Source organism: Clupea harengus, chromosome 19 (genome assembly GCF_900700415.2).
Source record: "Clupea harengus chromosome 19, Ch_v2.0.2, whole genome shotgun sequence".
NCBI lineage: Eukaryota > Metazoa > Chordata > Actinopteri > Clupeiformes > Clupeidae > Clupea > Clupea harengus.
The window spans coordinates 17,449,863-17,466,853 of record NC_045170.1 but is presented as its reverse complement, the minus strand read 5'-3'; the positions used below and the strand labels follow the sequence as shown (position 1 = coordinate 17,466,853).

The 16,991-nt window shown below is 42.0% G+C and overlaps 1 protein-coding gene across 2 annotated transcripts in view; it reads left to right on the top strand.

Moving 5' to 3' along the window:
• calcr (calcitonin receptor) overlaps positions 1–13,978 on the top strand; it is a 60,660-nt gene extending 46,682 nt beyond the window's left edge. For both annotated transcript variants that reach the window (XM_031586733.2, XM_012829506.3), the window contains exons 12-16: positions 4,159–4,219; positions 4,561–4,627; positions 5,125–5,343; positions 5,957–5,998; positions 11,069–13,978. In XM_031586733.2, the coding sequence (XP_031442593.1) occupies positions 4,159–4,219; positions 4,561–4,627; positions 5,125–5,343; positions 5,957–5,998; positions 11,069–11,299 (620 nt within the window). In that variant the 3' untranslated portion in view covers positions 11,300–13,978. The remainder of the gene's footprint in view (positions 1–4,158; positions 4,220–4,560; positions 4,628–5,124; positions 5,344–5,956; positions 5,999–11,068) is intronic.
• The last annotated feature ends 3,013 nt before the right edge of the window (positions 13,979–16,991 follow it).

The following is a 16,991-nucleotide window of genomic DNA, read 5'->3' as shown; positions in this document are numbered from 1 at the left end:
AAATGATTTGGATAAGGCGCCCTTCTTCTCGTGGCAATTGGATGAAACAACAGACATAAGCTGCCATTGTCAGCTCTCTGTGATAATGCGATTCGTGGATGATCAGGGCAGAATATAGGAACGTTTCATGGGCTTTTTCGACGTATCCGAAGGGAGGGATGCACAGTCCTTATTCCAATTTGTGCAGGCACAGTTGTCCTCTTTCAATTTCGTTGACAAACTTGTAGCGCAAACGTATGACGGTGCGGCCGTCATGGCCTCGGACCTTAATGGCTTGCAGGCTAAAGTAAGAGAAGTGGCACCCAGTGCAACATTCGTCCACTGTTATGCCCATCGCCTTAATCTGGTTTTGAGTCAGGGTGTCAGGTCCATCCCCCAGGCAAAATACTTCTTTGTTCACCTGGGTGGGTTCACGTCGTTCTTCTCCAAATCCAGCAAGAGAGTGGCATTGCTCAAGGATCATGGTTGTGCTAGAATGCCCAGGAGTGCTCCAACACGCTGGAACTTCACCTCCAGGGTCGTGAACACAGTTGCCTCAAATTATGACGAACTGGTGGAGATTTTTGACCACTTCGTTGACCATCCATCAATGGATGACGAGGCCATACGTTTAGCTGATGGGTTGAGGGGAAAATTGGTGGACTTTAAATTCGTGTTTTTACTCTTCACTGTCGAGCAATTATTTTCACACACTGACGTCGTGTTTGACATCTTGCAACACAAATCCATGGATGTCTCCTATTGCAGACTGCGCATAGAGAGCCTCCTACGGATCGTAGAGGAGCTAAAATTGGAGAGCACATTTGTCCAAATTTACCAAAGGGCCGTCGCTGTAGACGACCCAGAATTATTTCACCGGAGAAAAAGGAGGCAGGGCCAGTCCGATCTGCGTCAAGCTTATAGGCGGCTGTACGATTCCATTCACGACAGTATCATCACCCAAATCACGCAGCGCTTTCAACATTTAGAACGCTTGAAATTCATGGAGCTTTTAAATGTGGACAAATTTGAGTCTTTCAAGTCAGATTTCCCCACGCAGTCACTTTTAAATTTGCTCGAGACATACGGCCAATTCTTTGATCAGGACAAGTTGAAAATCGAACTGCTGCATTTCTATCGTAATCCAGACATAAATTCTTCACGAAAGCTCTGCAAGGCCATTGGCTTCATGAAATCCAGTGGTCTTGATGGGGCAATGCCACAGCTGTACAAATGAATGTGTCTGATTGCAACCATTGGTGCTACTTCAGCAGGGGTTGAGCAAAGTTTTTCGTGCTTGAAACGAATCAAAAGTTACACACGGAACACAATGGGGCAGGAGAGATTGAAACATTTGGCCATGATTTCTATTGAAAAGAAAATTCTGAAGTCTCTTCAAAAAAATCCTGCCTGGTATGATCAAGTCACAGACATTTTTGCAACTCAAACAGCGAGGAGAATCGACTTGATCTTCAAGTGAATTACATTTTAATTGGCTAACATTCTGCAGCTATTGAAAGCATCAGCATTTCTGAAACATTCACAAACATCCATCTTGATTATTTGTTAAATAATGTTCTAATGTTTAAATCGTTCATAGGCCTATTGTTAGTCTAACTGTTCTTGTTCAGCTGACATTCTGAATGGAAATTGTTAATGAATGTTTCAGAACGCGATGTGTTTCGTATCTATTCTAATTAGCCTACATTGTCACTTGGGAATTGGCCTCATATTAGGCTACTTAGTGAATGATTCAGAGCATGATGCATTTTAAATGGCATCACCTTTGGTCTTGTGTCTTAATTTTTCTTAAAACAATTGCAGCTGAAAATAAAATTAGTCAAATAATAACCAATAGCTTTAGTAATTGAGGGGGGAAATAGGCCCAATGATAGGCCCAGAATTATGTTGTATTTAGTTTTTCAAATCAAGAGTAGGCCTGATTTGACTAATTGGCTTTGCATCCTTTCCTTCTGGCCTTGTCTAGTCTAAAGACATGCTGTCCACCAGCTTTCAAAGTACAATGGTGCCACACTGGTGGCTTTGTATCAATTTTATCCCTGCCTGCTATTTTGTACTAGCCTGACGATGTCATACTCATAATTCTAGTCAGAATATGAGTCTGATATCGCTCCATTGGGCTGTGATTATGGGGCGTGTTTCAACCGAACCAGGAGAAAAAATGGTTTACCTACAACCAATCAGAACAACGTAGTATGTGACCATTGGCAGCTGATACATTACACTTTTACCGGATCCCGTAGGAAGGAAGGCAAAAACATCTTTTCGATTGACAAATGCCTTAATCGCGTTTCTCTGTTCCTCTTTCAAAATGAATGCACTGTCAATGTCTAAATGGACTCGAATCTATACATTTCAGCTCTCCAGCGGCAGCCATGTTTGTTGAAAACGAATTCAACTCGTGTGTTGGTGACGTGGTTGGTTACGTTACTGTTGATCATCTGTCCATCATCGTATAAAGCCCGCCTTAACAATTTGATTGGTACGGCCGATATCGAGCCGCAGATAATTTCTCCTCAATGGAGTAATGCCAGACCGAACTTCCCAACCAAAAAATGTGTGGGCGGGGCTAAGTTCGGTCTGGTATCCAGGCTAATTTTGTACTGTAGTTCACAAAAACACCCTGAAACAACTTGTATCTCACATACTTATGCCACCAACAGAATAAGCAGGCCAATGGCAACCAAGTGTGCAGTCCTTCCTCCCTCACTTTAAAAACCACCAGCCGCCACTGATACACGCGCTCAAATACACACAGTCACAGTTTTTCCAACACATTTCTCTGGGTGACTCCCTTCCCATCCCTTACCCTGCCATCTTCTCTCTTTCAGTCAGATCTGCTCTGATTTAGCATCCCCATAAAATCCCGCTGTGAGTGTTGTCTCACGTATCCAATATAATCATGAGCATGTGTGAAGCTCGCTGTTGCAACTTAAGTGAGCCGACGGGCCCTCTCCTCTGACCCTGCATCTGCAGGCCTCCTGCTTTGTCTAATTTACTGCTCAGAAGACTGCTCCGCACCATGTGTTCTCACACACACATACACACACATACACACACACACACACACGCACACACACATGCACACATACAGAGCAAACACACAACGTGGCTGCAAAGGAAAGCAAAACAAATGAGGATATAGCTGCTAAATCAGCTTGGAGACACACATGCCACACGGTCGCCGTAGCGATACGATATCAAAGGGCCACCCTTGGAGGTCATACTTCTCGCCTCTGCCTCAGTATTTATTCCATGGCTGTTTATTGTACGTGCCTCAGCTTCATTATCCATTTAGGTCACAGGGAAACCCACTAATAAACGTTTGCTGACTTCCGCTGTGTTTGCAAGTGTGATGTGCCAAGGGTGGCCACTGCCACTGCCCTCCAGATAAATGGGCAGTATCAGCCACCAGTGGTGGGCTGGTATTCAAGATGGCGCGATAACCTCAGGCAGTATCAGTCACAGCTCCGACAGGACAGAGAGCGGTAGGGAGGGAGGGAGGCAGGGAGGCAGGGAGGAGGATGAGCGAAGGGCAGCCATGGTACATCTGCGGACAGTCTGCTGGACCGCCAAGCCTCATTGGCTTTTTAAACCGAGCTGTCCGTTCTCATCTGTTTATGGCTGGCGCTAAAAATAAAAGAGCTAGCATAAATGTTGTCCGCCCCACTAATGATTAATTACTCTCTTCATCAATGGAGTGCTGCCGGGTTGAAAGTGTTGGAGCGCGTCAGTGGAGCAAAAAAGAACAGCCCAACATCCCAACACGGATTGTTTGAAACTGGATTTTTATTCCAGTGGGCTGACTAGAGACTTTTTGCGGTTCAGCAACACTACTTGTGGCCACAGTAACTCACACAGTACCATTTCGCTGAACTGTGTTGTCCTCCGCTGTGCATACCTTGCTGCTGCAAATTTAGTTTGTACCTGGGCAGTGCGCCCGCTGTTTTTGACATTGTGGTGGTGGCGGCTTGTGATTTTACCGGTCATTGTGACATTGATGCTCTGAGTGTCACACTAACAAGATCTCTGTCCTTCACTCTTCTCTTCGCTCTTCGTTCCTCTCTCTCTCTCTCTCTCTCTCTCTCTCTCTCTCTCTTTCTCTGTCTCCCCTCTCTCTGTCTCCCACCCCTCCTCCTTCTCTCTTTCCCAATGTAGGATTCCCCTTAGTCCCCACAGTCATCCATGCTGTCGCCAGGAAGCAATACTTCGATGACAAGTGAGTCACCTCCCACAAAGTCTCGTCTTTCAAAAAGTAAATACAAGCTGAACACAGAGATCGATAGATAAATAGATAGATAACACACAATGAGGTAGGTAAAAAGACATAACACTGAATAACATATATATATTTATATATATATATATATATTTATCTTGATATACATACACAACTACTACTATACTAGACAAAATAAATAGAATAACAATAGAATTTAACTTTAAGGAAAGACATACCAGCACAGAGAAGAGAGAGCCAAAGCATGATTAATTGTTAATCTGCCTGTTTGTTTGCTTGTGTCTTTGTTTGTTTGTTGGTTTTCACTCCCTACCATCTAGCTGCTGGCTGAGTGCAGAAACCCATCTGCTTTACGTGGTGCACGGCCCTATTGTGGCAGCACTGCTGGTGAGTCAGACCTCTTGTGTGTTACCTTCCATTCGCTTCAAATGCTGTGGTAAATCCATTGTCTGAAATGGTTCCTCTAGTAAGAGTGCGAAACTGCTCACTGGTAGTACCAGCATATTATTCTTTTTGTGGCATCTTTAATGGCTTTGACCTGTAGTTTGTGTGAAAGCGAAAAGAAGGCATTTAATGACTGATCCAGCTTTTATGGATTCCTCTTAGAGTAGTGTTTGCACCCTCATAAATCATTTTCAGACGCAGGTGTGTTTTTTATAGTTGGCGAATATCCCTGTTCAAATGGGGTCTCACAGGCGTAAATGGGCTTTGTAAAGACAGTCATAGATCTTCTTCTTCTTTTTCTTCTTCTTCTTCTTTTCATTTGGTTCTTATTTATTTTCTTTCTCTTTTTGTTTTTTCTTCTTCCTCTTCTTCCTCTTCCTCTTCATTTTCTTTGTTTTCCTCTTTTTTCCTCTTCTTCTCCCCCTCCTACCCTATCCCAGGTGAATCTGTTCTTTTTGCTGAACATCGTGCGGGTCCTGGTGACCAAGCTGAGGGACACCCACCGGGCCGAATCCAACATGTACATGAAGGCGGTGCGGGCCACCCTCATCCTGGTGCCGCTGCTGGGGATCCAGTTTGTCATCCTCCTGTGGCGACCGCAGAACCGGCTGCCCGGCGAGATCTACGACGTCGTCATGAACATGGTCATGCACTACCAGGTGAGAGAGAGAGAGAGAGAGAGAGAGAGACCATCTATAACTTATTGTTTGTTTTTATTTATTTATGTTAATTGTGCTTGTACATTTTATGTAAACATGCTTTGGCAACGTTGTATTGTATGCAGTCATGCCAATAAAGCCTTTTTGAATTTGAATTTGAATTTGAATTTGAATTTGAATTTGAATTTGAATTTGAATTTGAGAGAGAGAGAGAGAGAGAGAGAGAGAGAGAGAGAGAGAGAGAGAAAGAAAAACAGTCACTGTTAAGAAAGACAGGGATAGAGAAGGAATAAATGAAAGAAAAAAGCAGACAGACTGAGAGGTAGTAGGAGAGACTGAGAAGGCAGCTTTCCAAAGATTTGATTGTAAGCATAACATGTTCAGAGGAGAGATCATTGACAGCAGTCAAGCTGTCGAACAGCAAAGGCTACAGCAGCACTGTACCCTCTCTAGCTACTGCTGACGAAAAAGAAAGTTCTGCAGCATTCTTTACTCGTTAGTTCTGTGAGTGTGTAGCAGGGAAAATCATTTTCTTCTCAGATTGCCATTTTGAAACACCCAAGACCTGCTAAAGCTCAGTAATCACACTTCTGCTTTATTCCTCTCTACCCAGGGATTGCTGGTGGCAACAATATTCTGCTTTTTCAATGGAGAGGTAAGCATGACTGTTTGCCTATGGCAGACTCATAAAAATCTAGTAAATAAAATATCACATAAACTATATTTCCACAAGGAGTAACTCCATGCATATTAGAGTGAATAACACAGCCGATGTGAACACACGGTACAATATAGGCTTGATGCAGTGTACTAACACAGCCTTTGTGGCTCTATGTATAGCAAACTGACAGCGCAGATTGTATATGCTGAAGTGAATAACACAACCTATGTCAACACACAGCACAACATAAGCTTGATGCAGTGTAGAGACACAGCCTCTGATGCTCTATATATAGCTAACCGACTACGTGTAAGTTTGCTCAACCGTATTGCTTGCGCACGTGTGTGTCTGTGTGTGTGTGTGTGTGTGTGTGTGTGTGTGTGTGAGTGTGTGTGTGTGTGTGTGTGTGTGTGTGTGTGTGAATAGATGGATGCCGTGCTCCAAGTCTCACATGGCGAAAAGCCTTGCTGAGCCAGATCCCTGCTGATGCATGAAGCCAGTGGTCAGTCAAGCATTCAGTCAGCTTTTTCCGGGTCAGGTCTTGTCCAGGCTTGCATACCTGTGTCATCGGTTGTTATGGGGCCGGCCCAAATCCATGGTGACATCATGTTGTGGCAAACAAGCACCGAGGTTCACTTGGTTTAACTTCAGCGGCAAGGGGGTGGGGGGGGGGGGTGACTCAGAGACGCAGATGGACCATACATTTCGATACATCTCAGAGGGACGTGCTGGTACACACACACACACACACACACACACACACACACTCACATGCACTCTCAAGCACACATGGGCACACACAGAGATACATACACTCACAAATACACACCCTCACAAGCACGGACGGGCACACGCACACAAACACACACACACACACACACACACACACACACACACACACACACACACACACTCTCGCAGAATTCACACCAGTACACAGTTAACACACATGCCTGTTCACATGCTGTCAAATCACACCCACCATCACATGATCACACACTGAAAATCATTTCTCAAATCACTCCAATGTATTCACAACCATGTATTCAATGCATTCTCTTCTACACACACAATCCAACTCACAAACATAGGCTCATTCAGGGTCAGGGGTCATGGGGGAGGTTTAACACCTATTGTTTTCATGTGTTGACATGATTTTTAGTTGTGTATTTACCATCACACTTACTACTTGCTTGACAGTTATATAGAATACAAGGAAACCATTTCTTGATGTAATCTATGGCGTGACAATTTAGATTTGGTGCTAATACTGGACTTCAGATTTCCATAAATCATATTGGTCAGTCCACAAAAAAGACCCATGTTTTTCAGTTAATCTTATTGCACACTTATTCAGGTCTGACGTAGGCTGCTTAGCTGTGTCAAGTCAAAGCTTTTTCACCTCAAGGCGTTTGGGCCGTGAACGCCGCAAAAGCACAGCCACACCCAGAGCACACAAAACCGCGAGGCACCCACCATGCAACCCCAACACATCTCTCCCATAGACCCCTGTTGTTAAAAGGTGCCTGTGTCTATAAAAAAGGAAGGGGGCACAGTGTGACTCCACTCAAACCCCAAATCTTAACCCCCACCCCCCTTTTTTATAACTGTGCCAGTTCTGCTAGTGTGCTTGTGTACTGCCAGTGCCGGTCACAAATTATTTACCCAGACAAAACAAACACCAAACAGTCTCCCTTTGTGTTCGCTTTGACTCGCCTGGGACATTAAAGATAATGCGGAGACCCCTAAAAAACAAATAAAAGTTAAATTAGGGTCCTCAGCATGAGGTTTCTGGCACGGCGAGAGGTGCGTGCAGAATTAAACAGCTTTTTCAGTAAGGATCCAACGAGAAATTATGTTTTATACATGGGGATTATTTTCGGGCGCGTTCAGAGAAGTGGGTCAGTTATTAGCTCATAAATGAGAAGTCGCCCCTCATCAGCGTCAATGCAGCCTGGTAAACAATTTGGACGTGTCTACGAAAACAGTTCCGGCTTCTTGGGAATAAAGGCGTGCTTTGACTTATGAGCTTTTTTTTTGTTTGTTTTTTCAGCCAAAATGTTTGTTTGTCTGGTTCTCCTTTGCTGGCCCTCATTTACCCAGTGTTTGTAGTTGATGCCATTGGCTATTGGCTTTGTCATGAATTTGGCCACAGATTTGGATATGGTCAGTTTAAAATAAATTGGGTAGAGAGACCAATGGCTTGAAATCTTACGTTGGCGGTGATACCAGTTTGAAATGCAACAATTTTTTTTTTTTTTGCCAAGACACATTTCTTAAAATAATGCTCTAAACACAAATGTATAACTGCACACTCCTCTTCACAAGCTTTCAACTTTAAAAGTGTCAAAACCAAAGTCTTCTCTCAAAACCATGTACAGTGCCTTGCATAAGTATTCACCCCCTTGGATGTTTTACCCTTTTATTGCTTTTATAAATCAATCATGGTCAATATAAGTTGTTTTTTTTGACAAAACAAATCACAAAAAAGCCCTCTTTAATGTCAAAGTGAAAACTGATGTATACACAGTAATGTCAATTAAATAAAAATATCTAATGAAAAATAAGTAATTGCATAAGTATTCACCCCCTTTAAAGTGACTGACCTAATTCAACAGAAGTCCAGCCAATTGGTGCTAGAAGTCTCACAATTAGTGGAATGGGGATCAGTGTGCAGTGAATGTGTCTCAAGTGATTGTAGTATAACGACACCTGTGTCTGGAAGGTCTATTCACTGGTCAGTATTCAGTAATCAGTATTCCTGGCTACTGTTACACCATGAAGACCAAAGATCACTCCAAGCAACTCAGAGAAAAGGTTATTGAAAAGTATAAGTCAGGGGAAGGATACAAAAAAGGTCTAAGGCACTAAACATCCCCTGGAATTCTGTTAAATCCATCATCAAGAAATGGAAGGAATATGGCACATGTGTAAATCTGGCTAGAGCAGGCCGTCCCCACAAATTGAGTGACCCTGCAAGAAGGAGACTAGTGAGAGGCCACCAAGACACCTATGATTACTCTGAGTTACAAGCTTCAACAGCTGAGATGGGAGAGACTCTGCATACAACAACTGTTGCCCGGGTTCTTCACCAATCAAAGCTTTATGGAAGAGAGCCACTGTTGAAAAAAACTCATATAAAATATCGACTAGAGTTCGCCAAAAGGCATGTGGGAGACTCCATGGTCAAGTGTAAGAAGGTTCTGTGGTCTGATGAGACCAAAGTGAAGCTTTTTTTCAACAGTGGCTCTCTTCCATAAAGCTTCTATCTATCTATCCTGAGGTTCTGATTGGTGTGTGACCCATTTGAACTCTTACTGTTTCCACCCAGGGTATTGTGTGTTAGTTGGGTGTGACCTGTTATGACTCGAGCTAATGATATTGAATGCTAATGCTTACTAAATAAGCACATGGTGCAGTCAGAGATATATGAAGGTATTTGTGTTTAGTATTTGTGTTTTGCACAAAAAGTTGAACAAAACTCTGAATCATGTGTGAAAACTTCGGAATAGTGTTTAAAGTTTATGGTTCTGTTCTGGTTATGGTTGATGGCATCATGGTTTGGAATGTTAAGGCCCAGTGAAAAACTGTAATTTCCTGGCATTTATCTTTATGTGCCATTTATGACAGTTTGTCGTTTCTCAATATTTTGTTGTCATTTGTCAATGTTTGTCATATAACACAGACATATTTAGTTGAAAACAGTCATTATTCAAAGCACTTCGTTTTTCACAAATTTTACCCCTTTACATTTAACCAAAGCCTGACTGCACAAGTGGGTTGTAACAGAATGAGTGATAAATCAAAGGTGTAAAAAGTATAGAAAAGTTCTTGATCAAAGTCTTCGAAGATCCGCTCAAAAGACAGGGAACTTCTTAATGTAACAAAGCAACAAAAGACATGACTAATAGTCTCAGAGGGGAGTCTTTTGAGAAATAAATTAAATCGTAGCTCAGTCAGACATGGCTCCAGTGCACTCAAGACGAAAAACTCAGAGCTAAAACAGCCTGTCTCATCCTAGCATGTCCACACAGAGCTTGACAACCACATGCACGAAACTGGCTGTTTTGACCGGTTGCCTTCATGCCTGATGGAACTGTGTTGAAGTGCTTGATCAAGCAAAACTTGTTTGCGCTTTTCAAAGAACAGTGACGAGTCCTTGTGTGTGTGTGTGTGTGTGTGTGTGTGTGTGTGTGTGCGTTTTACCTTTATCTTAGTGTTTTATGGGTTTTCAGTCAGTCAGTTAGGGGATGCTTTGTTGCTAAATGCTGTGCTGTACAATGTATTTTGGTACAGCAACATGGGGGAATCTTCCTCCCTGAGCCCTTCAAATATTCAACACTTCAGCTCTCTTATCTGCAGTGCAGAACAGAGCCCAAGTCATTAGTTTGGCTGGGGTCATTCTAATTGGATTTCAGGAAAATACACACACACATATACACATGGTCATACCTGTATGCAACATTATATATAGCATTATATCCTGATGAGTGCAAAGCCCTTCGCATAGGTCCTTGACCTTGAGTGTGTGTTGGTTTCTCTGCCAGCTGATCTTAGGCTATATAACCATAAGTCCTTATAGGCAAGTCTCACCAACCGGCAGCCATCTTGGTAACGCCTCTGGGCAGCTATTTCTGGCAAACAAGATCAGGCTCCCATCTAAATGAATGGGGAGAGACTCATAAGTCCACATAAAATGGTCAAACAGAATCACTGAAATCACTGTTTAAATCTGATATAAACGGCACAAACAACGTTTCAGTAGTCGCTAAAACCAGGCTAAAGGCGATTGGTTTGCTTACTGTGCTACCCAAATTTCAACACGTGGCTATTGCTATAGTAACGGTGGAAATAAACAGAACGTTCAGGTGAGGCGAAATGTCAGTTATTCTTATTCCTTTTCTGACAATGTGATTGGCTCTCTACAGGGCACGACTTTTACCGATCCGGTATGTAATTGTACATGTATAAGACTCCCCCATTAATTTTCCCTCTGTGATTGGTCGTCTCCATCAAAAGGTCTCTGGTATAAACCCAACTGTACCCCCATGTTTCTGTCTGTAGGTCCAGGCGACAGTGAAGAGGCAGTGGATGCAGTACAAGATGCAGTGGGGCCAGCAGAAGAAAGAGCACTGCTCCATGCGCTCCACCTCCTATACGGCCACCTCCATCACCGAGGTGCCTGGCTTCATGTACCACCACGACTGCGGAGGTGGGGTTGGAGAAGAGCCCAATGGCAGGCCCACTGAGGACAGCGAGCTGGTGGCCCTCAAGCTGGGAGACACCTATGCCTGATGGGTGGGTGGGTAGGGAGGTGGACTGCCGAACACTAGGGGGCGCTGATTCACGGAGAGGCCTGCAGAGGCTGTGGGGGGGAAAAGGGAGGGTAGTTGGAATCAGGAGATGTTTCTTTGGAAAGACACTGAGAGGTCTGTGGTGATAACAAACACATCAAACTGGACCTCCACCCACCAACACCCACTCTCTTTGGGTTCCCTTCATCCCAATGCTAGGAGGGGGTCAAGGAGTAAGGCCTGATTGCAATGGTGGAAAAACTTTAACATTGTGAAGTAAGGAAAAAAAACAGCAATGGTGTTTGTTCATGTGTGTATGGGCAGTGATGCCTCTCCTGAGAGAAACCCAAATGGTGTGTGTTAGTTTTGGTTGGTCCTTACCGTGCTGCTGCTGCTACTGCTTCATCAAAGCATACAAACAAACAAACAAACAAACAAACAAACAAACAGGAACATAAAACAAATAGAAGAGCTGTGTTTGATGGACACCTGTTTCTTGGCGGGACCCAGACTCAGGCTTAGACTCCTGGCCAGCCGGTACTTGACGCGGCCCAGTGGTGCCTAAACCAAAGGCTGTGGTGGCTAGTGGCCTATGAAGAGAGTTCACTATCGGACCACTCACAGATCCAATCACTGGGACACAAACTCACAACGGAAAACACACACACACACACACACACACACACACACACACACACACACACACACACTCCTCTGCTGGGTGAGCAGTTGAAAGTGTTTCCCTGTGCCTAAGCTCTGGAATCTTGTGCACATTCTCACCAGTTTCACCCAACATGTGTCTGCTGAGGGGTTTCTGGGAAGTTGTTCTTTTTTTTTTTTTTTCGACTGCTATTTTGCAACCTCGAAATAGCTTGTCCGTCTTGTGAGGCCTCTGATTGTAATGTTAGTGCAGCTGTGCTTTCAGTGTTTTTGTCTGAAAAAATTAGCGTGTGGAGGGAAAGAAGTCATAGACAGAGAGAGAGAGACAGAAAGAGAGTGTGTGTTCTAGAGCTGTATAGTGCAAAACCATTAAAATATGAAAGTTAAGAATCTATAAGAGGATTACAACAAATAAAACCATTGTATTGTGCAGCCCACAAAGTTGTATGTTTCTAAGCATACAGCTTCACATTACAGTAGAGTCATTTGTTTGTCTGTGTTTGTTCCTTCATTTGTAATGTGATTTATTTTTATTATTATTTTATCAAATTGTCTGACTTTTTTGTTTCCTTATGAATGCTCATTTTGACAGGTGTCATGCGTCAAAATTTCTATATTGCTCTGTTGATAGTATTCTAAAGGTGTGTTTAAACGAAGCCTGTAGTTGAAGAGTGGGGGCAGTTATCTTGTCATATGACTCAGATATCAGATCAAGGGTATGACACAGATGAAAGTCAAAAAATCAATGTGTTTTGCACTAAACCAGATGGAATGAATGATCTGTAAGTTTATTACTAGTGACATCACATGGCAGATGGAGAATGGTGAACTTTTAAGAGAGAAGAAAAAAAAAACCTAAAAAAAAAAACCTTGAGAGTTGATGTACGTGACTCAATTACACAATTGTCATGCTTAACTTTGTACTAATTTCTCAAAATGTTTGCACTGAACTTTTTTTTTTCAGTCTTGTCCTTAAGCTCATCAATTGCACAAGCACTTCGAGGGGCAATTCACTGCAAGAACATTTTCTCTGTCGCCATTTTCTGACATGGAAACCCTGTGTAGAGCACACAGGCTTTGACTTTATCCCTTTGAGAACTCCTCTTGAAGACCACAGTTGTCTTTGTTGTGACCACACTGATCAGTATCTACTCCTCAGTTCACTTTTGTTTTTACAATTTATTTATTGTATTTTCAAAAACAACATGCAGTCGCTCCAAAATATGGTCAAAATTAAGCTGGGTTCCAAGTGGTTTAAACGATAAACAACTACCCTCTGACGATTTTGCCATCTTTATGTTGAGATAGTAAGTATGATATCAAGCTTTGATTTCCAGCTGTAGCAGGTGTTGGGCAAAACGTGAGAATGATAGGCATGTTTCAAAACAAGAGCATCATTTTATTTTTGTTTAAATGGCTCATTTTGGTGTGAAAAGCTTCTTTAAAAATATTTTTTATCAAAATGAATGATGAGTACTTTTTAAATAGTATGAATGCTGAGCATATGAAGAAACCTATAAATATATGAAATATGTATATGAAGGAAACTACACAAAGAATAGACGATGTATTTTTTCTTCCTGTTTCTTTTGATGATGATGTAAATGATTATGCTATCTATTGCTTTGTGAAACGTGGCTCAGATTTCTTCTTTATGTTAAAATACTTGTAGACTTAAGGTAAAAACATCAGTGACACCTTGTCTATGTTAATCTTTTCCTGTCTTTGATGTTCATTTTAAACTTGTAGCCCTCCATGTTTAAGATGGAGTTGCCATGGACACTGTCATTTTCCATTTCACTCATAGTGTTCATCAGTGATTATCAAGCAGTCTTTGTTTATGAGGTACAGCCAGACAATAATGTTTCATCTAAAAGCAAATGGACGATTCTTTCATCGTTCAACTTCAACTTGTCCTCATTTCTGGTTGGAAAGAGCTTTTGGTATCCGTTTTGAAGCACTGCTGAATATTTTTTGTGTGTGTCCTTCGAATGCCTGGTTATAAAGTTCTCTATTGGCGCCTCTTTGATACTGAATGTCTCATTTCAAAATGTCAGCGTGCTTCTACTCACCTGGAAAACAGATGTGGCGACTTGGGCCGCCCAAAGCAAAAGTTGAACAAAAAGCTACCACCAAGGCCAACTCACTCACAACACAAGGGCTGGCCTAAATAAACACACTGTTCAAAAGACAAACAAACAACAACAGTGGACTCGATGGCAGGAGAGTAAAATTTGGCCGATATATGGCTGATCAGTTTTAGGGTTGGGGGGGAAGCAGTGAAGCCATCAGATCTTTATGGTGCAGAGAGTTTTTGTAAGCTTGTATCACATCTTGGTGGACACTTAACAACGCACCAAGTGAGAAGATCGTTACGCCGTACGCCTTTAAACTGTCAAATCATATCTGCCAAGTAGTCTTTAAGGCATTTCATGGTCTGCATTCTACTAAAAGTTTAGCACTCTATAAAGGAGTAAATAGGAACAGTAACGGTAGCCCAAGATATTTCTGGTGCGGGTGTCATTCTTATTTAGCTTCACGGCGTGCAGGTGCTGGACAGACAAACATGCTCTGTTCCTCAGTTACCGACAAACGCCGCACTCTTCTGTGTGCGCGGCATTCCACAGCGCCAGCTGCTTCCCCGAAGGAAAGTGAGGAGAGCTAAGGCTTTAACCAGCGCCACGCCCCAGGGCTACCGCTAACGGCAAACTAACACCCCATCATCTCACGGCGGTCTATCTACCAAATAGCTTGTCATATAACACTATTACAAATTTCATTCCCTTGCTTTCCCCCTGCTTTGTGTTTGTCTGTCTCTCTATGTGTATTTCTCTTCAAATTCTTTCTTTCATTCTCATGAACAAGAAGATATATTTTATATATATATAGTAGATTCCTGCATAGATACCTTTGTTTAACTTTTTTATTTAAACTTTTTTTTTTGCTTTTGTGACCAGGAACATGGCAACATTTGACAATTGCATCAAGAAACGGTGTCTTTGATTCTCTCTTCTCATCCTTTTTTGAGTTTTCAATTAAAGCAGTGAAGTCTGACCACTGTGGAATTAGTTGTTTCTTCACACCCATGACAGTAAAATAAATAAATAAAAAAGGTAGGCAGCTGTGTATGTACATGTACATGATTAGGTTGTCAGTCGACAGTTCTGTGTAAAAATATGTGTTTCACAATGACACTGTGAAAATATTTAAAGCATATTTTTTCCCCAAAAAATATTTTGCCTGTTCCTTCATTGTTTGCCTTCTTGGGTGCAACGCTTTCTAAGATGGTTGTTGTTCTTTTTAAAATACACAGACTGAACCATGTCTATGCTAAGCTAATGCAATCAGAAATATATTTATAAAATAGGTCTGTCTGCTGATCTTTCACACATACTGTATAATAGCACATCATAGAAATAGGATGTTAATTGAGGAGCACTTAAAAACACATTATTAGTAGAGCTCTGGATTGATGCTGAAGGGTGTGTTGAATGGAAAAGTCCCTACTAATACATTTACATATTTAAGTCATATTTCTCCAATTAGTGTTTCATTCAGGTAACTTGAATGCAGTATCTGACTGAATCGTAGATATGCTGCTGGAAGTCTTTTTGATCATTTCCATTTGATGATTTTGTGTTTACTCTGCGTTTTGAGATGCAAATACTTAAACATCAAGTAAAGATGATCAAAAGGTTTTGATGGTTTAGTATTCAAGAAATTACTCATCTGTTAAATTCTCTAATGTATGCTTTGATATTTTTGTGGAATTTCACCAACATGTCAACACACACATTACAGTGAAAACTAGTGAAACTATCCAATCTACCTGTTTTACATTAAACTTATGAACCCGTCTAATTTATCTGCAATACCTTACTCCTTTTGTCCCGAAAACATGCCGGTCTAACTTAGTCTATGAAATGGTTTTGTAAATTGAATTACAGGTACACAGGTGCTCTTCAGAATAAACACAACTTAAAAAACCGGCACACACCCACGGTCAAAGGTAATTCGATACAGAAGTGCACACAAACAAACAAACAAGGACACACGACAAACATAATTTGACCCAGATTAGCATAATGAAGTGTAGCGCTTCAAAAGTCTAGTAGCTCATACTGAGTGAGTGCTGATATCAGATCTTGTTTTTGTAGTGCAGAACTCCCTCAGCGGGGCCAGTCTATGAAACGCCAAATTCACAAACAACCATCAGACACAAAAGCACTTAGTGTAGCAACTGTTTTGTCAAATTAGCATCCCTCACAAGTCTGTTTGGATACGTTGCTCATTGTTATTCAACTGAAACAGAGACCTGTCCTGAAGGGCCACTTCATTGTGTGGACGTTGGTGAACGAGTAACTTGATTCAAACGCTTTGAAACATGGCACAAGACAGGAGCCACTCAAGTGGTCTCTCAGCACAACTCACTCACTGGGTTAATATTTAGCCACTGAACCTTTCATTTGTTCTGAACTAAAACAAGGACAGACAATCATGTCCTTGCATCAGGCCATTTGCAGTAATTCTTCGCTGGCATTCTTCAAAACCTGTTTTTCAAAAACCTTCCCCCCCCCACACACTTACCATATGAGGAGAAGACGGCGCAGTAATTAGCATACATGATGACTCTTCCCTCTTCAGGCTTCTGAGGGTCCTCATACAAATATTATGCCATTACCACATTTGCAAGGCAAATCATTGCCTTTTATCAAAAGGTCTCCAAAACATGGCCCCGAAGAGAGTCCTCTCACAGAGACACGTCATCTCTGCCTTCTGCTGGGGAAAAAATTGTAGAATTATTGAAGTCACTTGATACCCCATGGTACAAGCTGTAAATCAACAGCTTATAATATGGCCCGAGATGCCTAGTGACAATTACACATTGTGTGTACTGGGTATTTGATGAAAAGTTGAATTCATTTTGAGAATAAACTTTGCATAATTGCTTGCCTAGGGCTTAATGAGTGTAGTTGTCGAGTTCGAGTTGTTAGCATAATTGCCCTTGATTCTAAAAATCAACACAGAACTTG